Source organism: Platalea leucorodia (genome assembly GCF_965183815.1).
Source record: "Platalea leucorodia genome assembly, chromosome: 13".
Classification (NCBI taxonomy): Eukaryota; Metazoa; Chordata; class Aves; order Pelecaniformes; family Threskiornithidae; genus Platalea; species Platalea leucorodia.
In genome coordinates, this window is record NC_138835.1 from 1407551 (window position 1) to 1431516 (window position 23966).

General features: G+C 48.2%; 1 protein-coding gene across 3 annotated transcripts; it reads right to left on the minus strand.

Moving 5' to 3' along the window:
- Positions 1-1866: 1866 nt before the first annotated feature.
- YWHAB (tyrosine 3-monooxygenase/tryptophan 5-monooxygenase activation protein beta) lies at positions 1867-16401 on the minus strand. Of its 3 annotated transcripts, none has more exons than XM_082325901.1 (6): positions 16301-16401; positions 7928-8228; positions 6798-6921; positions 5590-5753; positions 4206-4301; positions 1867-3730 (listed from the first exon to the last, which is right to left on the minus strand). In XM_082325901.1, the coding sequence occupies exons 2-6, from the start codon at positions 8219-8221 to the stop codon at positions 3674-3676; spliced, it is 735 nt and encodes a 244-aa protein (XP_082182027.1). In that variant the 5' UTR covers positions 8222-8228; positions 16301-16401; the 3' UTR covers positions 1867-3673. The 3 variants fall into 3 exon arrangements, with proteins under 3 accessions (XP_082182027.1, XP_082182029.1, XP_082182028.1); XM_082325903.1 differs by lacking the exon at positions 16301-16401 and adding an exon at positions 10423-10444; XM_082325902.1 differs by lacking the exon at positions 16301-16401 and adding an exon at positions 10003-10396.
- Between the last annotated feature and the right edge of the window lie 7565 nt (positions 16402-23966).

Consider the following 23966-nt stretch of genomic DNA (forward strand, 5'->3'; position numbering starts at 1 on the left):
CTGTAAGATCTACACAGCTCGGTGCAACCCCCTCATCCCCAGACTCAGACGCAAACTCTGCAGCAAACGCTCTCAGCACCGAGCTGCGGCCGCTGGGATGCAGCACCCGCTGCCCTCACCCTTTGTCCGGATGACACAAGGACGGTGCAAGGTCACCTTCATCCGCAGAGATCACCCCCAGCTGCGCCGGACACAGCGGTACGCGCGCGAGAGGCGCGGATTTGCCGTGAAAGAGCTCGCCGCGCAGCTGAAACGCCGGGTGAGAAAGCAGGGGCGCGCGGGGCAGGGCTGCGCCGGCCACGAGCCGCCAGCATCGCTGCTTCAGCCGGCCCCGCCGCTCCGCAGGGCCGCACTCCCTCCGCTTCCACGCTTTTAAGCGGGACGGACGGGCGTCCCACGTTGACTTCAGCTGAACAGGTCTGCTGGATTTGATGAAAAAAGGCGATTCCTCTGCTGCCACCGAGGCCTCGAACGCTGCTCGGGAGGCGCCAGCCTGCTCCGGGCAGCGGCAGCACCACCATCCCACGCCTTAACGCAAACCCAAGCGCGGCCGCTCAGCTCTGCCCCATCCCGCGCCCTCGGAAGGCTCAGCTGCGGCACAGAGCGGGAGAAACTGCACCGTCCCAAAAGGCTTCTGGCGGTCTCCCCCACCGAACTGCCTCACCGAGGCCAGACGAGCACCGGTGCCAGAACGAGAAGCCGCAGCAGCGCTAATTAACTCAAACTGGTGGGGTGCACCCGGACTCTGCCTGGGGCTGGGCCAGCTGGCGCGCCCTGCCCCAGAACGAGATCGTTACTCAAAAAAATGGTATTCCCTTAACTCATCGCTGCTGCAGAGCAGTGTCCTAGGCTCATCGTCTCCCCTGAAAGTAAGGATGGGAGACGTCGTCTGCAGGAACTGAGGTGGGACAAGTGCTCTGAACAGCAGCAGCCAGCAGGACCCGGGGTTTTTTCTTCTTGGAGCTGCCAATGCCATCAGCACGGGTCAGAGGGGGACTAAAACCATTGAAGAGCAAGTGTGTCTGTAAAGGCTGAAGAAAACAAGTAGCAATAACTACAGATATAAACACCGTTTAAAGCCACGGCACAGGACAGATCAGCGCGTGAGCAGCGGCTAGCTTGATGGTTTTGGCCCAACGCCTTTGTAGCGGTCGATCGAAAGCAGCCGAGCGCGGGTCCGCAGCGCCTGGCTGCCGAGCGAGAGGCGCGAGGGCGGGCAGGACGCGTGCTTCGGCCCCCGCCAACCGCCCCGGCGCTTTTGGGCCGGCACCCACCTCCTCCTCCAGCACTTTCTTTGCAGGAGGACACCTCCGCTTGCGCTCCAGCGGGCGCTCGCAGGCCCCGCGGTGCTTTTGCACCGGGAAGCGCGGAGTCACTCGGAGCGCAGCGAAGGGACGAGCGAGGAGGGCCAGCGCAGGAGCGAGCCTGCCTTCGGACGCCGGCATTCAAAGGAGCCCCTAAGGAAAAAGCTTTAAATGTAAGCAACGGACTTTTCTCATGCAGCGCGCCCACCCATACAAGAGGCAATGACTCACGGCAAGTTACACAGATATTTATAGCTGCGTTTAAGTCCTGCCGTGACAATATATTGTACGTAGGACCTCAACAACCCCGAAGAGACCCAGCGTTCGCTACCACAAAGCTGGGAGGGGGCGGGGGGAGTCTCTCCGCAAAGGTAATTACGTATTCACCCCAAATGACGAGTCATTAAGTATTCACACCCTCTGGAAACCACCAATCCACTCACACAATCCAAGATCCGCGCATTTAATCAAAGTGGTGATTTTACTACCACAAGTTTTGTTCCACCAGGACGGCAGAGACGACAGACGCAAACAACTGATAAAATTTTTTTTTATTCTTCACTTTTGAATTCTTTTACACTTTCCTGATTATTTTGTGTAAGGTGAAACTAGAACTGTTTAAAAGACATACACGAATCTAGTACATCAATAACCAGGTATTTCTTTTTGCTATGCTATTCTCACAACCACGCGTGTGCTAGGCAGTATAACCATCACAGAAGCAAACTTTAGGCAGAATACTGGTCAGTAAAAACAAAGCGAAAAGAGCTACCAGATATACAGACAGGCTCGGTTCCACATTCACTACTGCGTTTATCAAGCGCCAAGTATTAACTGCACAATTTGTTCAGCTAGTAGAGGGGAGTTTTAAAATCAGTGCATGAAATTCTCTTCAGCAGACAGATGGACAGACAAACAGATGGCTGCTATACCTAGGTGGGATGTGAAGGCGGGGGGATGATACCGCGAGACCGAGAGGTGACTCTTCCTCATCTCTTCCACTGCATTATTCACGCCACTCTTACTAGGTTTTATTTCATGGGACATGTTTGAAACATTACTAGGTGAGGACGTTTGGAGCTCAAATATTACAAGCGTTACAAATGTGTGGGTCTGCATTCCAGGGGGATAAATGGGAAATCCTGAATATTTGAGCCAGATGCTGGTACTACCAAGAAAATGGCGGACGGGAGCCGAAGACTGCAACAGCACCGGCAGCTCTCAAACATGCAAGAAAGAAACCCGTCCTCGAGCAGACTCAGGTCTCGCCCACCATCCCGACAGCACCCGCAATCACAGAAGGGACGGCGCGAACGTGGCAGTCGGGAATTGCTTTAATGGAGTTTAAAGAGGTGAGAGGGTCAAGGATGAACAGAGTCCAATGGGAGAAAAACTTCTATAAGGCGAACTCAAAGATAGCTCAGTGGGTCACGTCAGAAGTTTTCAGGATAAATTCAAAATGGGAATACCATGGAGATTTCGATTCACCTAAGAGTAAAGTAATGCAAAAGTGGCAGATCGCTTCATGGTATCATCCAAACTAATAAGGCCATTCAAAAAATTGAATCTTCTCCTATTGCAAGTCCATGGTAGTGAACCAAGAATTCTCACTACTGAAGAATATCTAAGGTATAATCAGGTACGTTATTGCTGCGGGAAGGGGCTTAGTCATGCATGTCCTGTGAGCATGAAAGCACTTTTAGAAGTCAAATCCCAGTTATCTGCCAGTGTAAAGAATTTGGAAATCAAGCTGCTAACTCCCCCGTTACCCTCCTCCCCAAAACAAACCCCATCCCCCGAAAGACAGGACTGACAAAGTGAGCTTTTGACTGAAAGCGGTGCCTCAGACTCGGTTACAAATGTCTACAGAGTGTGCCTGTTAAACTAATTCTTAGCAGTGTCGCTAACTGGAATGCCATACGTCGGATTGCTCTCCTTCCATGCCCCAGTGTCACAATAGAATCTCTATAACTTTCTGTACAACTTTACAACAGAATTGTACTTCGACTATTTTGGTGCCAAATTAAGCTCGCCGGAGTTACATAATTGATGTCTACGCTTTTCTACCGATAAGAGTTTTGTAAAGCCAATTGCAATCACAAAACCCATAATCACAGTGTTCAGTTAAAAATATAAACACGGTAATCGTAACTGGAAACGTTCCTAATAGGAAAGTTCGGAATGCCATTGTAATAACCGACCTCCGCTTTAAGTACACAGAACACCAACCAACCGTTTTTACCCCACAGACGGTTTTTGCTACGTTGAGGTTGTGAAAGTCGATGTACTATTCTTTTTGCTTGTCGCACAAAGGGATATATGTGTAGGATACAGGGTGACATTGAACATATAGTGAAGCGTGACAGCCATTAGTTCTCTCCCTCCCCAGCATCCCCTTCGTCTCCCTGGTTTTCCGACGTCCATAGCTGTAAGAAAACACAAAGACACGTTTATGCTGAAAGCACGCAGTTAATTACAATTGTCAGGAAAGGGAAGACGGCGTCATTAGCAGGAGCTGCGCCATTTTCTCAGCTAGGAGCAATACGGAACTGAACAGTAAAGCTGAAGAACAACGAACTAGAACACGGGCAGAGGATTACACGTACAAAGCCAGCAAAAGTTTGCAAGCTCAACGCAACGACAAGCGGGCTGCTGAGAACAGGCAAACTGGTCCTGCTGTTACAAAAAAGCTGAGTTTGTTCCAGTGGTTAACAAGGGATTTCTGGTTTAAACAAGCAAGTCTAGCTGGTCTGGTTACCAAAAGCAGGGCAGTCAAGACACGCAGTTAATGCCTCAGCAAAGGCTGCCACCGGCACAGAACCACCCAAGTCTGCAGGCGCGGCGTCCAGCGGCCTAAAGCAGCAGCAGCGCACAGCGCGGAGCTCGCCCCGCGGTACTTACAGTGAGGTTGTCCCTAAGCAGCTGCATGATGAGGGTGCTGTCTTTGTACGACTCTTCATTCAGCGTGTCCAGCTCCGCTATCGCTTCGTCAAATGCCTAAAAACATGCAAGACAGCACCTTCACACTCTGCTCTCCGAATTCACCTCCGCTTACACAGAGCTCACAGATTTGCCACGTTACTATTGAAATTCTGTGACAAAAGCTTCCAATATTTTTCTTTTCCACCAAGAGAAGCAGTGTAGAGCAAAGTGAGCACCAGATCACTAGACAACCAGTGGGAAAACAGAAGCCTTCGGGGGGGGGTCCATATGAAAGCCCAGAACAACTTCACTACCACGCCAAAGCCAAGTACCGAGAAGGCAAGCACTGTGTCATACTGAAGAATTACTCACACAGCTTGAAGCCAGGTTTAAGAGGAACACTTAAAAGCAATACTTTCATTAAAAATGAAGGTCTCACTGGTCTAAATTGGCAGTAAAAGACAAAGGTACCATTACATTGATGTACGTATTGCATGGGAATAAGTAGGAAAGAAAATGGAAGACGAAGGTTTTTCGACAGCGGAGTGGAAGGTTTTGTATTTCTTTTCAAAACCGCAGAGGACATCGGCCATTCTTCCTATCCATCCGTGGCACATGAAAGCCCAAGCTGCAAGTCTGAGAGCTGAGACACACGAGTAAGCGCTATTTCTTCCTTCAGGTTTCAAACAGATGTAAGCACCGTAACTGAAAAAGCAGGAACAGCAGCTCTGCGCAGCAAAACATTACTTGGTACAAAGTATTATTAAGGTGCACGTTGAGAAAGCAAAGATTCACCTAATGCCGTATTATTCAACTTACTACCAGATAACTTTCAGAGACGCAAAAAGCTCCATTAAGAAGGCTCTGATCATGGTTTAAAGAGAAAGCTACGACAAAAGTGAAGAGCACAGCCCATCGCACAAGCTCTGCTTGGTCTCTGGAGAGAGCAGCACACCCGCACGCAGATACACGAGGGCATTTAGGGCTACGACCGCAGTCGCAAAGATGACACTTCGTGTATTTGCTAAGTGTTCAAATTTAAGTAAATATTTCGCTTTAGAAGTGCTAAATTAATCCAAGTGTTTTCAAATTCGACACAAGCGCGTTCTGAGAGAATTACATGGACATAGGAAGAGGCGCTTTGTCTCCCCTTTCACTGGATCGACTCCACTTGCAAATTCGCTTTTCTTAAAGCTAAGCTAGTCAGGCTAACTCACCTGAAAATACACCACGATGACAACAGATGACAGCATTTTTAAGGAATTCGACATGAAAAAGCATAATCATCTACAAAGTGCTATTGCAACCATGTAATTATCTCCTCAGCCTCCACAAAAATTGGTAATATGAAGAGTTTGCTTACCGTCTTTGCCAGATTACAGGCTTTTTCAGGAGAATTTAGTATCTCATAGTAGAAGACAGAGAAATTTAGAGCCAAACCGAGTCGAATGGGGTGTGTTGGCTGCATCTCTTTCTTGCTAATTTCAAACGCCTCCTGGTAAGCTTGCTGCGAGTTTGCTACCGTTGCTGCAAGAAGCAATTACGATCGCATTAACGCAGAGTACATCGCTGTGCTTCACAGGGGAAGCTATTCTAGTCTTGGTCTAGACTACCGCGCCACCAGAAATTCATACGATTACATACGCACAGACGCCTCTTTCAGTGTTTTTAGATGTAAAACATTAGCTACCACTGGCTGAACTATTAAGGCAGGAATATTCAGATAAAGCTTTGAGCTATGGAAATGAAATTGAACATTTTAAGAGTCTTACAATGAAATTTATTCAAAATAAATTCCAAACAATACGAATGCACGTAAGCTTTACCTAAGTCAAAGTCCACTGTGCTTAAACACTCACTTGCAGCCCAGCTGAAGAAGTAGTAGTTCTAAATAATAAATCCAGAAAAAGCATATGGGGAAGAGGAGGTATCTAAACTACCTCTTTAAACTGAAGGAAACATTCAGCAGGCGGGTCATGAACTTTGTATTTCGGTTTGGGGTTTCAGAGGAAAGACAACAGTCCCTTCCTGGCTCGTGGGTAACAATAACCTCCAGAATGGCGTCAAACTAAGTTTGCAAGCCATGGAGTACATCAGACGCTCACCAGGAATTCAGGCGCGGTTCAGCATTGCTTTACCATTTCAGGATTAATTGGCTGAGGACCCAGTAACCCAATATCCATTATTTGCATGCAGAAAGCTTGCCAACAGTGAAGACTTGCAAACTAAATTCATCGTTTAAACAAGAGATAGGAACAAAGCATTTTCCACGAGAAAAAACACATTCTCCAGGAAAAGAGTTTTACACAGCCAAATATGTTTGAAAATCAGTCACTGAGGTCGAGGGCTGCAAGCAGAATTTGACTGGTTTGATGAACGTCTATCAACCACTTCTTTTAATTTCAGTGAAGTCTTTCTCTAAAAGCGACTTGCACTGCACCCGTCTTCAATACTACAGAGCAGTAGCAAAAAGAAATAAATGCTTCGTGTTAGGGGAAAAGATCACAAGTATTTTTTTATACTTTATTCTGCTCAGCCCCCAGCAGAATGAGAGCCTTTCTCTCTACTTACTTTGCTTATTGTCCCCAGACGCCACCTCGGAGAGGTATCTGTAGTAATCGCCTTTCATTTTCAAATAGAAGACCTTGCTTTCTGGCTGCGTGGCATTGACAATAAGGTATTTATCCAGGAGTTCCTGAGAAAGGAAACATCACATTTTTTTTCTCCAAGTAATAAAAACAATGCCTGAAACAGAGCCTTCCTTACAATGCTAAGCACGGAACTGTTAAAACATTAACAATGACTTAAGTATAATCATGCGTTAATCACTTTGCCTACTGTTGGCTAAACTCAGAAAAAAAGAGAAACTACTTGTGTCCTAACCCCTGGAGAGCGGAAACCTTGCTGTGTTGAGCTATCCACAGTTCACTCCTGCAGAACCTAATGGCTAGCAGGGCATAAGGCCGCAAAGGTTTTCCTTGAAATATACTGAGACAAACCTACGCCCACAACCAAGCTAAGGAAAAGCAGCAGCTTGATGTGAGCACGAGTCTGGTCACTTTTGCTGCCAGAAACGTAAATTCTACACAGAGTAGTGAAATTATCCACAACAAACTGATTCTACCTGCAACTCCAGCTGAGAAGCTGACTAGTGGCACAGTCAGCGCGTGCGCATTCAGAGAGATGCAAAGACTGACAGTGCTGACAGCAACTGCTCCGGACGGATCTTTAGCAAACCGAACAGCAATAAAAAGCATCCCTCTTGTCTAAGTGAAAGAAATAGCAAAACTGGTTTGGGGGAAGACATACACACCTTCTCCATCCAAAAAAAGTACTAAACAAGCCGCAGGACATCAGCATTCACTAACAAAAGAATTTCAATGGTAGGCTTTTCAGCAGAACCCATGCCAGTGCCCCAGATCTAAAGTTGTTTTCATGGCTGCTGGCTAGGGGTCTTCAACATCGCCTTATTTGCTTTTTTCTATTTTTAAAAAAATACTATTTTATAACAAGAATCCAACAAATTCCCTAAGAAACAAACTAGGTGACTTAGGAGCTAGAACTGGACTTAAGCATGTGGCTATGCAAGACTCCTTCCTTGCTGAGGTGCTGCAGCATCTACAGCCCTGCTGAGATTCCGTAAGCCTCTCTGAAGGATGCTGCAGCACTAACTACTGTTATTTTTGCTGTTGGATTATTACCAGCACATCATTGCAGATATCCTGCAATTCAGCCTCAATTTTCTCACGATATTCTCTTCCCATCTGCTGTTTCTTCTCGTTCCTCTCTGTTTTCTGTTCAATGCTGGAGATTACACGCCAGGACGAGCGACGGGCACCAACCACGTTCTTGTAGGCAACTGAGAGTAGATTCCTTTCTTCGTTGGACAGTTCATGTCCTTGCTCAGTGACAGCCTTCATAGCAGCAGCCATGTCATCGTAACGCTCAGCCTGTTCAGCCAGTTTGGCTTTCTGTACCAACTCACTTTTATCCATGGCTCTCCTGTAATTGGTGGGGAATAAAAAAAAAAAAATAGAGAAAAACATCTCTTGATTGTCTGCACTGTGGAAGTTGATGCTGAAGAGTGAAGCAGAACTCACAGTCACTCACAAATGGGAAATCTATCAACTCTAATAAAGTAATATGAAGGGTTTCTTTTTAAAAATTTATATGACCTTTTGCCAAATACGTATAATTTCTATGTGCAAATGACTGATCACAATCCTGAACATATGTAAGCGTTATTCTTCAAACCGCAGCAAAATTCATATTGGCATTAAGCACAGCACATCCGTATGTTCCCTATGTAAATCTCTCCCCTCTTCTATACTGGCCACAGCTCAGCCTGGGAGACACGGCATGTTCTAACCCAGAAACCACCAGTTTTGGATGTTTTGGGGTTTTGTTTGTTTGTTTTCCCCCCACTATTACACAACAGCAACTACTTAGGAACATCGAAGCACTGGACAGCTCCTCCTGACACTGAAGATTTTTTGCACGCTACAGGAGATGTTTCTGTGGGTTTAAATAAACCATACCCAGTAAAGCTGTAGTTGTTCGCAACTACGGAAAGTACATTTATACTGTTCCGCCAGAAAATGGGGTTTTGCACCTTCATCAACGTACATACAATGGACAATTCTACACAGCTAGGGTGGCTGTCTCAGGTTTTCAAGACCTTTCAAACAACACTGACATTCACAAAACCGAATGGGACACGGCCCACATGATGGTCGCTACTGCAAAACCAATTGCTTATATGGAAACAACTTGTTTATCATTTCTGATAATGCAGTTTGGCAACTGAAGCCAAGAAAAATGCCTCGCGTGACCACGAGGCCCCTGAAGAGCTTAAGCAATGAAAAATGAAATTAGTAAGGAATGTGTCAGTGAGGCAGCCTGAGTGTTGCTTACTTCTACAAGACGATGCCAACATATAGTTAACTCAGCCATTGAGCTACCAACCTTGTACTCAGCCACCTAGGGCCAGGTTCACAGGAAAACTTAAACAAGTGGTTTTTTGCCTTTATCAAAGTAAGTGGACCTCAATACCTCACAAACTCCCAGAGGCCCCAGATTCATCTGTAAAATTTCTCCAGGCGCGTAGGTTCACTTTCGGACAGACCCAGAACTGCTATTCCTCTCAGTACTGAGCAATAACGTTCCGCTCCTACTCCCTAAATCCCCATCAGGACTCTCACTCTCCAGATGAGAAGTTGTCAGGTTGAGATTGAACAGCCTAAGAACAACTTCCAAAAGAAGAATAAAAAGCAAACAAGAACGATAAGTTACAACTGTCTTTCATAGGCTTCTGTTCATTAGACAAGTGCCTACAGCCCTATTAGAAAGGACCAAGAGGCTGGACGCGATTGCTGTAGCCTTTTCGCCGTCTCTCTCCTTTGAAGATCCCGCTCTGACGGGCCCCCGATGGAGAACGTCTCACACACACTGCTCAGTTTGTATTTCAAACCAAGTATCACCTGCCACACTGCTATGCAGGGAAACCAGGCCCCCGCACTATGTCCTCAACCAGGACACTGGGATGCAGACCCAAATTCCCATCCTGTGTATGAGCAGTTTCAGAGTTTCTTACTGCCAAAGACAGGAGTCCTACCTACAAAATTATTTTGAGATGAGCATATTCAATCCCTCCAGCTGAAGATATTGCACTTTAGCCAAAAAAAAAAAAAAAAAAAAAATCACCCAAGATATCAGGTCAAACACTGTTATTTCACATGAAAGCTCTTGAAGTAAACCCAGCAACCAAATGCCCTACCTGCTCTATACTGGCAAGTCACACTCACTCCTGCTCGCGTTTGATCCGTTGTAGATCGAGCCTAATGCATCCATCCCCGTAAGGCACTCCGTAAGGACATGTAACGCCCATCCCTGTAAGGCACTCCGTAAGGACATGTAACGCTAAGACCAGCCTCCTGGGAAGAGACCTCTTGCAGACTTGTAAGCAAAGCTGGGCTACAGTTCAGTTCTCTTTCAAATACTACGTTTAAACGAGTGGATTCTGGCACCTATTAAAAGGCGACACTCAGACTTCAGATCGAAGCCCTCAACTAGACAGACTGACTGTGGGTAGCGGTGTGACAAGTTCTTGTAAGGCATGATTAATTTGGCTCCGTCTTCCCCAAGAGGCCTTTACCACGGGGATATGCGATATTATCGTTGGCTTCTGCAGACTTACCAAAAGGGTAGCTCCTGAGGATGGAAAGGGAGACGTGAAACTTGTGACGTGCATTTTTTCTCCCTACTCTGAAGCGTATCAGAGTATCAATGCACAACAAGCCTAAGGAACTCATCAGACCCTTTACCATTGAGAGAACCCATCCCACTTCTCACTGTTGAGTCTATCGGACCTTGTAAACCATTCCCTCAACTCAGCACTAAATTTAGACTACGTGCTTAACGCAGGAAATAATTTGTGAGTGGCATTTCTCTACCCACTCATTAAAACCTGAACATGAACAAAGCACACCTGAAGCATGCTTTTCAAGTTATGAGAGCCAACTTTAAATAACAGGACACTTAAACAAAACAGTTTCAGAGCAGTTCTAGTTTCTTCACAGCCTGCACAGCTTCTAGAAGCATTTCTATTGCAATCGTCTTATCTTCTCTTCTCCTTATGGAATGTGATTATTATGTAGGAAGAGGCTGCTTGTTGAAGTCCAGAGGCAAGTAGCTCCAACAGAGTTTACATCAAAAGGTCAGTTTTATCTTTGATCTGCGCTTTGCCAATAGTGGTCTAATTTGTAGACAAGTCATCCATGCAGAATCCCGTTTACAAACAATATAGAGTTTAGTTTAGAGATGGTGCAGAGTTTGTTTTATCAAGCTCACTGACATATTTATCTTTAGATGCAAGTCAGTTCACGGCAGTCAATGGGTTCATATAAGGACACATGAAGGAAATCACAGAGGGAACTGCAAGGGCGTAAAGACCTAGTGGATAAAAGAGATCCAGAAACCAGTTTAACATATCAATTACACCAGTGAATTACCAGCACAAAGCAGTAGAATGTCGTTTCTCATCAAACAACTTTCCTCAGTAATGTAACTAATTCATGCACACCTTAAATGTAACTCAAACTGATTACTGAAGGTGGAGTTCCTCAGAACTTCACTGGCTTAGTTTTGACATAAAAAGTCAGTATACAGGGGCTCGAGTTGTTCAGTTAATTCATCTTAATATCTGTACTGTTAGCAGGTTTGCTATGAAACACAAAGTATTATTCAGTAACATGGATTTCACAGAACTTAAACGCAGGAAGAAAATCATTGCCCACACCCAAATATCTGCAATCGACAGTAAGCCTACCATCATTTCATTCACAGGGTGCTGCATAAAGGAACACTTAAAATCCTCATTTGAATCTCCACTGCTTACCTTGTTAGAAGCTTGGAGAGAGCTTTGCAGAGCTATGCTGGCTTGAGCTCCAAAAGAGGGAAGTGTTTGCCAGAAGGAAAAAAGATACAAGGAAAGGAGTGATGTTTGAAAAGGCAAAGAAGCAACTATCAGTTCGAACCGGTCCCTCCCATAGAGGAGCTGAAAGCCACGCTCTAACAATGGATCAGTGTGCCACAGGCTGAAACAAGCAAAGCCTACAGCTAAAAATACTCCGAGGCCACAAACAGAAGCCGTCTGACAAAGGTTACCTGCAGCTAGGAGCAAAACACACAAAGGTGGCGAACAGGAGGCCAACAGAACGATCTATTCTAGTACCATCGAAGCCAGGCCATGGTGGCAAGGGGGAAAGAGGGAAGATGGAAAAAGGAGCGGAGATGTGCAGATCACAGCCACGGAGGAGACCAGAAATTTGCCCGTTCTAAGCAGAAGATTCTTGTATCAGACACGTTAATACATTTCAAATTCTTAAGAGACTGTCTTCTTAAGAATCTGTCAAACCAGAGCTCAGTAGGCCTCCAAAATGAAGTGGCCGGACACTATTTACAGTAAGGAACGCCAACCACTAGCCAGCAGCTGCAGCCAATAGTACCAGCTGCTGGAAATTTGAATCACCCTAAAATATAATTTTTTATTATTATTTTTTCTCTATCTCCCATACAGCCAAAGTTCTTTCAATCTTGCTTACAAATGCAGAAGAGCACGTACACAGGTACTACAAGTTACAAGTGCTTACTTCCCACTCTCAAGTGGTTGAGTCTCCATCCCTGGAGGTATTTAAAGGACGGACAGACGTGGTGCTCAAGGACATGGTATAGTGATGGACCCGGCAGTGATAGCTTAACGGTTGGACTCGATGATCTTAAGGGCCTTTTCCAACCTTAACGATTCTATGATCCCCACCCGCAGAAGAGCTTTATGCCCGCGCAGACAAGACTGAAACATAGCACAAAGCATCAAAGGTAGAGAATGAAAACCTGAAAAACTGTGTTTTGTAACTGCCTTGCTGCTTTTAGTGGAAGATGCAGCAAGAAGGGGATGGCGCGACCACCCTGGGGACAGCACCTGAAGTCAGCACACCCACAGATCCTTCAAGAGTGGATGGACAGACGGAACTGGAGGTTTTCATCTCAGCAAACGCCGAGGAGTAACGCACACAGATAACGTTCTTCAGAAGACTGCAGGAGCCTGAGAACTACATCTTACTGCTCAGCAGTTACTACGTCTGCTTTGTAGCCTTTATGGTTTCCAATCTCGATGAGCTGTTTAGGACAAAGCCAGAGCAGATCAGAAGTAACTGCGTTTAAAGTCTGCAGAAATCAAATGAAAACTGACACCAAAAAAAGTCTGGCTTATATAACGTATTGAACCGACAAGACAATACTAATAAGCCTGTGTTGGCCTGAAGTCTGCTGCTCTCGATGAACTGTTCTTCTGACGTTAATTAAGTCATTGATTTGCGTGTACTCTTTTTCCCTTTACAGCAAGCATCAGAATCTATCAGACAAACACTTCCACTTTGTAAAAAAACAGGTGAGAAAGCAGTGTCGTTACTGGTTCGACATCCTGGTCCCTAACGAGTCACGCAGAGGTGCAGGTTAACAGACCTGCACGTTTCATTGCGAGACACGAACGTAAAACCAGCTTCGGTGAAATGGGATGCAACCATACTTCTCAGTCACAAACTTCGCAAGTCCATTCCAATTATAACAGGAAAAGCAGCAGACTGGTACCGAATTTGCAGTTCAATCCTCCACCGATACGTGAACATACCTTATTTGATTTCCGGATGGGCAATTCATTCCGAAATTAAACATTCACATGAGGTCAGCGGTATTTCAAATTACAGTTCTACGATTACAGAGAGTAAGAGCTTTGGAGATACCATTTTCTAAAACAAATGGAAAATCCTGCTCCCTAATTCAGGCACACACATGCTGACACAGGGAGCTGCATGATGTTGATGGCATTCGCTGTCAAGTGGACACTGCTCCCAATAGATATTCTTTATAGGAAAGGAATCAACTCTCTTTAAATGGAGTGCAAGTAACCTTCCTTGCTTTATCGTAGTATTAGGCACTTGACTTTATTAGCTGTGTTTCTCTATTTTGGTTCCCTCAAAGGCCACCCTGTGTTGCTAAAGAACTGATTAGAAAATGAACGTGTCTGGTAAGATCTGAGCAGTGAAATCTCCCACCAAAGCCTGGCTATAACAAGAAGTTCAGTAAAACATACTGCAAGCATAACAAGGGAAAAAGGAAAATGACTTCATAGTTGTGATATTCTTGCTGACCTTGTGCAGCACATAACTTCAGCCTCCTCTGCATCTACTGATTAACTGCACGCCCTGGCCTTCAGCTCGAATCTGTACGCAAATGTTCAGATAAAATTAACATTCTATAAAGCCATGCCTAAACCTGCTCTGGCCATCTTCTGCCATCGTTACTTACTGCTTCCTAAAACTGACCAATGTAATTTTTGAATAAAATGACATTCAATGGTTTTCAGTCCCCGTAGACAATTATGACATTTCTATGACAAGTACCAATAGCGTGCAGGGATACTGATATCGCAGGGACAACTTCAAATTAACGGCAGCAGCCTTGTTCTTGAGGTCATTTAAACGAGGGACGGCAGCACCACGCTGCTGCACACCTATGGCGCTTCGCACAGGACAGCTGCGGGCGGAGACAAGCGCGCGGTTCCAAAGTACAACATACTTACACGGTAACACCTTTTTTTCCAACTAGCAGAATTGTTTTTGGCTAGAGTCCAGGTGGAAAGAGTGAGTTATCCCAAAAAATCTTCCCCCAGGCATAAAGTTCATGCCAAACGAATGTATTCATATCACAGGTAAATCGCTTTTGTTAATAATAAACTGAGAGTATTTGTATTACAGGGTGGGGCAAAAAGTGCGGCCATATAAAAGACACACTGCTATAACGCCCAGTCTTACTGGGATGTACTGGGATACCAGATGGATTAGAGTACTCGCTTTTTACCTCATTATTCAAATCGTTATTTACTTAACTACTCCTCATCTGAGTTTATTCACTTGCAGCACAAAAAGCTGCATACTGGCAAAGGCCTGCTTAGGAAAAAAAAAAAAGAGACTCAACATCAAAATAGCAGAGATCAGAACATGCGGTACTGACATAATGAGGTTGAGAAAACTGCACTAGGCCCATCTGTGCAACGAGTCTATCACTTTATCAGTACCAATTTAATAAACAAAATATTATACAGGCTATATTTTTGCAGTCCTTTAACACAAAGAGTGGAAAAGGCACTAGCATTCTTGTTCTCTTTTCTAGACCAGTTTATGTCTCATTATTATTTAAAAAAAAGGCAGGCTTTTCTTTTCATACAGAAGCATTAAAATTTCTGTCTGAGGTGTCCTGCAGCAGCGAACGTGTAAAGACACAAATATTCCTACAGCCTCTGAAGTTACAAAACCTTACAAATGCTCTCAAACTCTCTGATATTTGTATGTTGGAATTTAGCTTTTATGGCGCTGCGCGATGTGCAATTTGTTTTCCTACCACCTGAAAAGTTATTTTGACTATTAACAAGGAATTTAGCTGAAAGCAGACGATTTATATTGTGATCTTTGCATTAGACACACTTTTGCTCCTGTATGCTAACGCAGTGACCGTATGCCACTGACATCTGATCATCCCAATTAATATCTGATTATACATACCTCAAATAAAACCTATGGTGGCTGGTTTTGGGTTACTGCCCAGCCTTTTTTGTGGACTGGGGCTGGCTTGAAGCAACCTTCTTTCCCTCTGGAGCCCTCCCTAATCTCATCTCTATTTCCAGATGGACACAAATAATCAAAAATTTGAAAATAATAATAAAATAATTTGTTTCCTTCTAAAGCGTTCACGACATTTCCGTCATCGCCTCTGGTCCTGCGTGAGCAGGCTCACACAAACCGGCACAGAGGCGGCACCTCCCCTCTGGGGCTGAAAGGGCCCAGCATTTCGGCCGGGCACAGAGCTCCCGGTTTGACGGAGCTGCGGGGATGCCCCCAGCCCCTCTCCCGGTTTGGGGCGGTGAACGCAGGAGCCTTGGGGAAGAGGAGGGCTGGGACCGACACCGACGGCGGCGTGGAGGGTCCCGCTCGCCTCCCTCCGCCGGGCAGGGGAGCCCTTCGCCGCCGCCGGCCGCCCGGTACAGGTGTGCGCGGCCGGCCTCGCCCTCCGGGGAGCCAGTGACTCACTCTAGGGCGGGGCAGGGCCGGGCGCCCGGGGAGGAGGCGGCGCCGCCCGCCCGGGCTCGGCAGCGGCGGCCGAGGGAGGGTCACACCGTTACTCGGGGCGGGGAGGAGAGGGGCAGGACCCGCCGCCCGCCGCCCCCCGCCCCGGGACCCTCCCGGGGGCAGACCCCGCGGCCCGCTGCGGCCTCCGACGCCCCTCCCCGCCGCGGGGCTGCGCCGGCCCCAGCCGGCGGTGGAGGGGAGGAGCGGGCCGGGCCGGGCTGGCGGGGGGGGGGGGGGGCAGGCCGGGGAGGCCTCCCCCGCACGCTCCCGCGGGCGCCGGCGGGGCCGCAGCGGCCCGGCACGGGCCCAACCCCAGCGGCGAGGGAAGAGGAGGCGGCGGGGGGGGAACCCAGGCGCCGGGCGGGGCGGCGGGGAGGGGCCCGGGACCCTCACCTGGAGGGGGCGGCGGCACCGCGGCCTGGATCCCGGCGGGCGAGGCGAGTGGGAGCGCGGCGGCCGCTCGGCGCACGCACACACACCCTGCGGCGCTGCGGCCCCGCTTCCGGCGCCCGCCGCCCCGCCCCTTCCGGCGCCGGGGGCGGGCACCGCCCCTCCCGCCTCCCCATTGGGCCGCCGGCCGCCAGCCGGCTCGCGGTTGCTATAGCGACAGGGCGGGGCGGGGCGCGTGCGTGCCGCCCGCCGCTGGGCGCGTTCCCGCCCAGGCGCGCGCGGCCGCCATCCCCCTCAGCCCCGCAGCCCCTCCGCCGCCCCGGCCCCGGCCCCTCGCCCAGGGCCGGAGGGAGGGCGCCTCTCCTCAGGCGAGGCGGCCCCTCCACGGGGCCGGCGGCCCCCGCCCGCCGCATGAAGCGAGGCCGGGCTGCAGAGGAGCAGGGCCTGCCCGTCCCGTCACAGCGCGGCACCCCGCGGGCTGCCGGCCCTTTGTCTCGTTGGAGCGGGTGTCAGGCGCACCGAGGGCCGTCCCGGGCGGCGCCGACCGCAGCGGGGTCCCTCGGGGAGAGGGCTGCTCCGGCTGGGGAGCGCGGCGACTTCTCGAGCAACACCAAGACAGCGTTTTTGGTTTTTTTTTGCCATTTCTCACCACTGTTCTCTGGCTGGACCTCACGATACGGGACGGCTCCGCAGAGCACAGATGGCTCCGCACACCGTCATATCAGTAAAAGTTCACAGACGCTTTGCATTGCAAGGTCACCTCTAAGCACTGTTTCAGTAGTGGCTCCTCCCTGCAATTTAAATTGCGTGTTTTCACCGTTTCCCTTGTTGGCTAGATAAGTTTTATGCAACTAATAAATGACATTTACTAGAGAAACGGAGAGAGCGAGCATTTTTGGGGCATGAGGAAAAGTCTAGCTTGCTCTCCCAGAAGGAATCCAAGGAAAAGAGTTCCATTTTATAATGCATGTAATCCTTCTGGGTACGAAGTGACTGAAGGCGCAACCCCCCGCTCCCACGTCTCGAGTTCGCAGCAGCACCGCCTGCCAGAGCGACCCTGGGGCCGGTCGGTCGCAGCGTCCTGGAGCCCAGTTTTCTCTTACCCTTCCAGATACAGTCCTGGTCCTGTCAGTGTCGCTGTCGGATTCCTTTTCGGTGATGGAAGGACTTCATTAGTTTCCTGCTTAGGCTCCATCCAAAGGTTAATTACTTTGGAAAGTCAGGAGAAAAATTACTTGGCACCCGCGAGTTGTCTGAAGCTGCCAGCACTGATTCAGCTAGATCAGTTACTGTCATCTCTCCCTCTTGTTCTTTTCTTTTCTAAGCTAAACTTGTTTTTTCCCCCATCTTCTCCATAGGCCCTGGTTTCCAGGTTTCCATCTGGGCCGTTCCCAGTGTTCTTGCCGAGGCCTTGGGAGTGCCGATTCACGGCAGAATTACTTCTATTCAATTCTATTCATACAAAACTTGGTTTGTAGAAGTCTCCTGTCGCCGCCTGTTCGTTCAGTTGCCCGCTGTACCCCCCTCAACCTGCTCACCTCGCTGCCTGCTCTAGCTCGTCGCTGCCCTGCCCGCGTCGTCGCAGCTCACGCCTCCCACTCCCAGCGAGGTGCACCCAGCCCCCTGCATGCTGCTCCTCCAGTCTGCCTAGGTCAAATTCCCATTGTCGCCTCCAGAGTGCACGCAGTCCTTCTTCGCCGGTATTTTTGGACCATGCATTCTGCATCGCGCTATCCAGGAGGAGCAATTCAGCACCGTGCAGTCACAGACGTGAAACCACCACCCTCTGCTTTTGCAGAGCACGCTGCCGCTCCTGCGCCTGGCCCCCTCTTGGGCCAGAGGCCGCTGAGAGACAACCGTGTTAATTATACAGCTCGTTCCTCCGCGAGCTCTTCTTACCCTGGGGTCTTCCTAGTCCTTGTGTGCCTGGTGGAAGAGATAAGCAATGCATCCTGCAGCTTCTCCAGGTGCAGAAGGGTGAAGGCTGGAACTAACACCAACCCTCAGCTCTGGAACGTGTTGCAGCAGCCGCAAGCCTTTCGAAGAGTCACCGTTCAGAGGAGGAAGGGCAGATCGGCTTGACGCGGCTCAAAGGATCGGGGACAGGAGATCCAGAACTTTGTGGAAGAACGGCCTTTGTCTCAGGGACAGGCTCCAGCCATGAATAAACAAGCTCAACACAGAGACCAGCCTGCCTGGCTCTCCGGTAGGAAACGCGCTGCTCTGCGTTTTCCCAGAGACGCATTTCAGGTAAATAACCGTGAAGAAGCACAGGCGGTATTTGGCTTTAGCGGCTGGCCAGCGTCAGCCCTGTCGGTGCTCTGCGGAGGGCGGAACGGCCGCGCTGACAGCACGCTTGTTGACACGCTCACCATGAGCTGCGGGCAGGCGTCGAGTAAAACCGCAAGGAAGGAAATCACAGGCTTCTGCTCTGAGAAAGGAGACGGCCCGTGGCCGGGATGGAGTCCCCTCGTTAGAGGAGCGGTTCGTTACAAGCACCGTGAGACCCGCGCCCTTCCCTGGCTACTGTCGTGGGTTGAACTGAATTATATAATGTTTGTTGCTGTATAATACTGTATGTCATCACTTCTGTGATTACTATATGACATATCAACAGTATATAGCAAGAATCGCCCAAACTAATGAAGAATGAGCTCTGAGGAAACCAAGCAAAGCGCAGAGATGGTAGAACTAGACCTGGCTTCAGCCAGCAACTCAGCACCACGCAGCCGCTCGCTCACTCCCCCCCAGTGGGATGGGGGAGAGAATCAGAAGGGTAAAAGGGAGGAAACTCGTGGGTTGAGATAAGAACAGTTTAATAATTGAAGCAAAATAAATTAGAACAGTTAAATAGGCAAAACAAAAACCGTGCACGCAAACAAAACAAAACAAGGAATTCATTCACTACTTCCCATCGTCAGGCGGGTGTTCAGCCATCCCCAGGAAAGCAGGGCTCCATCACGCGTAACGGTTACTTGGGAAGACAAACACCATCATGCCCAATGTCCCCCCTTCCTTCTTCTTCCCCCAGCTTATATATACTGAGCATGATGTCATATGGTATGGAATAGCCCTTGGGCCAGTCTGGGTCAGCACTCCCCCTGCCTGTGCCCCCTCCCAGCTTCTTGTGCCCCCGGCAGAGCAGGGGAAGCTGAAAAGTCCTTGACCAGCGTGAGCGCCACTTAGCACCTATTCAGCAACAGCTTAGCACTACTTAGCAAGAACCAAAGCATCAGTGTATCATCGACATTGTTCTCATCCCAAACCCAAAACACAGCCCCATACCAGCTACTAAGATGAAAATTAACTCTATCCCAGCTGAAACCAGGACACTACGTAACGGGCTTTGCCATCAGAAGCAGCCTCTCTGCAGACAGCTGAGGTGTGCAAGGACAGCGTGCTCCTGTCTCGTGCAACTGCTTCTGCTACAGAGAGAGGAGCTCAGCCTTCAAAATGCTTCTCTAGCATGAAGTTTACTTAGCGCTGGTGACAGTTAAAAGAAGCGGACCAGCCTCATTGGCAAAGATGGCCTGTTGGCGACCAGGGCGGGCTGGGTCTGCTGCCTGTGCAAGCAGCGACACTTCAGTCGTTCCCAGCAGATGGCACAAGTGCTTGAGCGCCTCCAGCTGCTGCTCTCACCAGCGAGGTACCTGCCTCAGGTGCCCGGCTTCTTGCACAAGAAAAGTGAACCTGAGACGTGTAGCAAAATGTTGTATTTAAATTGATAAACTTCCATTCAGAAGTAAAACCCTGATGAGTTTCTCAATTCCTGTAATTTTTTTTGGTCATTTCTGTTGACAGCAATAGGTCTCGGATGATGTGGATACCAGAAGCAAACAGTTGATGGCACTGCGTGATCACTATCACTGCAATGTATGTCTCCCTGGCTACCCACCAGTCTTCCTCTGAGTGAAAAGGGAAGGGTTTACACTTTCATGCTGCAGGAAAAACACTCACAAAATGTAATCGTTACCTACTAAGTGTATTTTATTTCTTGGTCCTTCTGTTACTCATTTTCTCTATCATCTGCTCTATGTACGAGAGTCGACAGCCTGGACGTTTCGGTTGTTCTAGAGCTGGATCTCCCGGGTCACTAAATAATGTATCAGGCGATGGATCCCAAACGGAACAGGCGTCGTGGCTGATGGCAGCTACCACGGCTGCGGCGTGGCACTGGCGGCTGGGCGCCCGGCGGCAGCCTGGGCAGATATTACGAATGTCAGCATTTGGCAGCGCTGGTTGTGCTGCTTTGAACTGCACGTGGTGGAGATAGGAAAGAGGCTTGTAAGGAAGCAACATGGAACGCAAAAAAGGAAAGCAATCAGTAATTTTTTCATTAATATGTCTGCAACAGGAAATTAGAAAAGCCCCAAACGGAGAATTTTTACATTTCATGTCTGTCTTGTATTTTCGCTGTACATGAACGGCGTGTGACGTTACAAGCAGCCGTGCTGAAGTTAAAACTAGCGTTAGGTTAGTTAGAATTAAATTTACAACCGAACTGGGCTCCGGGATAAACACCTTGCATAGGAGAGAATTAATATTAGCATTGTTATTAACTTTAATTAAAGCAACATTTAAAGCAAAGAGCAGCAGGTTTTCCTTATGGTCCCTGCCAGCGAAATGCTAGACGAAGTCATCCTTTGTTTGGGCACCTCGCCGGTCTTCCTTCTGCCCAAGGAATGCAAGTGGTTTAGTACAGCTTGTCTATTAACGCAACGCGGACTGAAGTCAAACGGCCGTTTTAATTTGAAGGTGTTTAAAGGTCTGAAGGTGACTTTAGAGCCCACAGTCAAGAGGATAATTACGAAGCAACAAAGCGCCATATAAGCAGTAACTGTGAGAGCACGAAAATATAAATGACCTAAATAGTATAAAATAGTAGGATGGGAAATAGGGGTAGAAAGCATGTCTTGGATGGGATAGGAATTCAGCTCCAGGAATGCGATTTTGGCAGTAGTGTCCCAAAAAGAGAACGCTATTTCTGGGGAAATGCGCTGAACTCTGGGTCGTGAATTAAACTCAGGTGATTTATGTTCAGCTCGTAAAGAGTGGCAGTGCAAAAAACAAGCAGAAATGGGACAGAATATATTGCTGTAAATTCTGTGGCCGTTGAGACCTGTAGAGCTGTCGTGTACATCTGGTGCCAGGTAATGCCTAAAAAACCTTCAAGCCAAGGGACACAGAGCAAGCCCTTCAAAGGGGCCAACGCCACCACCTGAGGGAAACCCAGTTTCAAAGCGTCACGTTAAGAGAGGTTTGAAGAGGTAACGGCCCAAACCCCGCTCTTTATTTATTGGCTGTTTCTGACATGCCCTAAAGAAAGGCAAATGTCTCAATATTTTGAAATGGCATGGCAAGCGTTCATTTTATCGGAAACTCTGATCTTTAGGAAATACCAATACCATTTCATTTCCTGATTTCTCATTCTTTTTCTCTCTTGGTATTTAATACCAGTCTGCTGTGCAGATCTTCCAAGCCAGTCTCCGTTCCAAGGCTTGGCTGCCTGGGGCTCGCAGAGCTCCAGCTTCCTCACAGCCAGCTTTCTTCCAGGTGCCTTTGAAGCGTGATTTCTGCTAGAAAAGTAGCTATGGAAGAAATATGCCTCCATGTCGTACTCGGAGATAGGTCTGTCAAAATTTTGATAATATTTCACTCCTCAGCGGGTGCAGGTCAGCTGGACTTCTTCAGGGGGAGATGCAACCAAAGGAGAAACCGCCATTTGGCAGGAGGATGGATCCCTTCGGGGTTTGAGGAGATCACCTTAGACAAGTCTGGGCCCTGCATGGGAAAGCTGGGAGAAACCTCTCCCTCATACTCGGAGTGGTGGAGCTCCTTCTTTGGTACGGAGCACAGGGGAGCCTGGCGTGATGTCTTCTCCGAATGCCTCTGGGGAAAGGTGGCTTCTCGCACAGCCGTATGTATCTGCTTCAGGCCATGCTTCAAAGCTGAGCCCGGGTTTTTGGTGTTTGCTTTGCTCCTTTTAAATAGGAACTATCTGAAGGCCTGAAAATCGGACGCTTAAAGAACTATACAAGCTGCCTAGAGCTCTGACGAGTTTCTTTATCATTAGAATAAATGCATGGAATATTTAGCCTTCATCCTCTGCAAACCCTGACTTTCAAAAAAGAATTTACAGCATAGGGTGGAGTTTCATCTGCTCCTAAATAGGACAAGAATTTCCCTTCTTCCATTTCTGTCCCAAATCTCAAATTCCGGTGTGCGATGAATCAGTTGCAGCAGAGGAGATGACCGGTCCTCCACCTCCCCGGGCGAATGACTCTCAAAACCATCCCTTTTCTCGGGGAAGTCAGGGTGAGAGCTCCGGAGCAGCCCATCTCCAGCTGGGTTTCTGTTCTTTATTCTGGTTTGTGGTTCAAGGTGTCTTTTTCTTAATAAGCCCCTACCACTAGACCATGAATAGTTTAACAGTCCACAGCTTCCGAGGAGATGCCTACCAGCAGTCAGAGCTGGAAAATAATTCAGAGGATGGCACAGGTCTGATAAAAGGATTAATAAATCACAGCACCAAGAGCTGCGAGTTCAGTTTTGTCTGACACTGGCACTAAGGATTATTTCGTATATTCAGTCCTCTTAATTGCTTTTTCTCCCCAGAAGTTCTGCGTGCAGCTCTGGGATGGGCTTTCGAGAGCTTTCCCAAACAAACCGAACTAGATTTCTTCCCAGTTTATGTTTAAACTCTGGCCCTTACTGCAGAGTCTCGTATTTGAGGTGTACTGATTGGACTGAGAAACACGGAGGGCATGGGGTGACACCTTCCCTCACTTCCATCATGGCGAAAGTAGAATATTTTTGCAGAATAAAACTGCGAACAATTCCAACTTAGCTCTGCTATTGCACTTTTCTTGGAATCGCTCCATCTGTTTCTCTGAAAACGAAAGCCTGTTTTTACTCCTGCCACCTGCTATTTCCACATGAAAGAGCCGTTTTGTTAGAATGAAGGTACCATTTCTCCCAAGGGCAAACTAAGGACATTTCATCACACCGATCTTCCTGAAATTTCAGTAACCAAATTCAATATGTTACTAGATTTGATCTACTTTTTCACAAAGCGGCAAAGCCTTGCAGGGAAATCTCAAGTCCTGTCTGTGGGTATTTACAAAACAATGTCATCTCTCTGCCGAACTGTAAGACCGTCTGATCTGGCAAAGCACGAAAGAGAATCCAGAACCAAGATTTGCTTTAGCTTTGAGTCCTATCTAGTGGCAAGCATTTGGAAAGCAGGGTCTGACTTCCAAGCACAGACTGGTTTTATCCCAGGCACAAGTGAAGAACACCGGGACCAAACAGGTTCCTCGTGGCGACCTCTCGGTGCGAGCCGCGGTGGGCAGTGGAGGGGGCCTGAGGTTCGTCTTCCGTGCAAGTCAGCTTTTTGCAGTCGCTTGTGCTTTTTAAGAAACAATTTGATCTGACCTTTGACTCCAGGAGACACTCTCCAAATGAGTCATCTTTGACACTCGCCTTTTAATGAGCCATCCATTAACATCCTGAGCACCGTTCTCCCAACGGTAGGGTCAGTCCCGCTTGCCAGGACGAGAGCAAGAAAAAAGTGAGTGGGGCTGATCATGGGCCACCTGAGCTTCCTCGGCAGGGTTCCTAGGTGAGGTTCGGGGAAAACTGATCCTCTTCTTAGCGTTTGTATAGATGA

Coding starts and splice junctions, on each gene's coding strand:
- YWHAB (XM_082325901.1), bottom strand. CDS start 8,221: ATGGATAAAAGTGAGTTGGTACAGAAAGCCAAACTGGCTGAACAGGCT. Junction 5,754..6,797: donor GTCTGGGGACAATAAGCAAA/GTAAGTAGAGAG, acceptor TGCTTCTTGCAG/CAACGGTAGCAAACTCGCAG. Junction 3,731..4,205: donor TGCTTAGGGACAACCTCACT/GTAAGTACCGCG, acceptor GTTTTCTTACAG/CTATGGACGTCGGAAAACCA.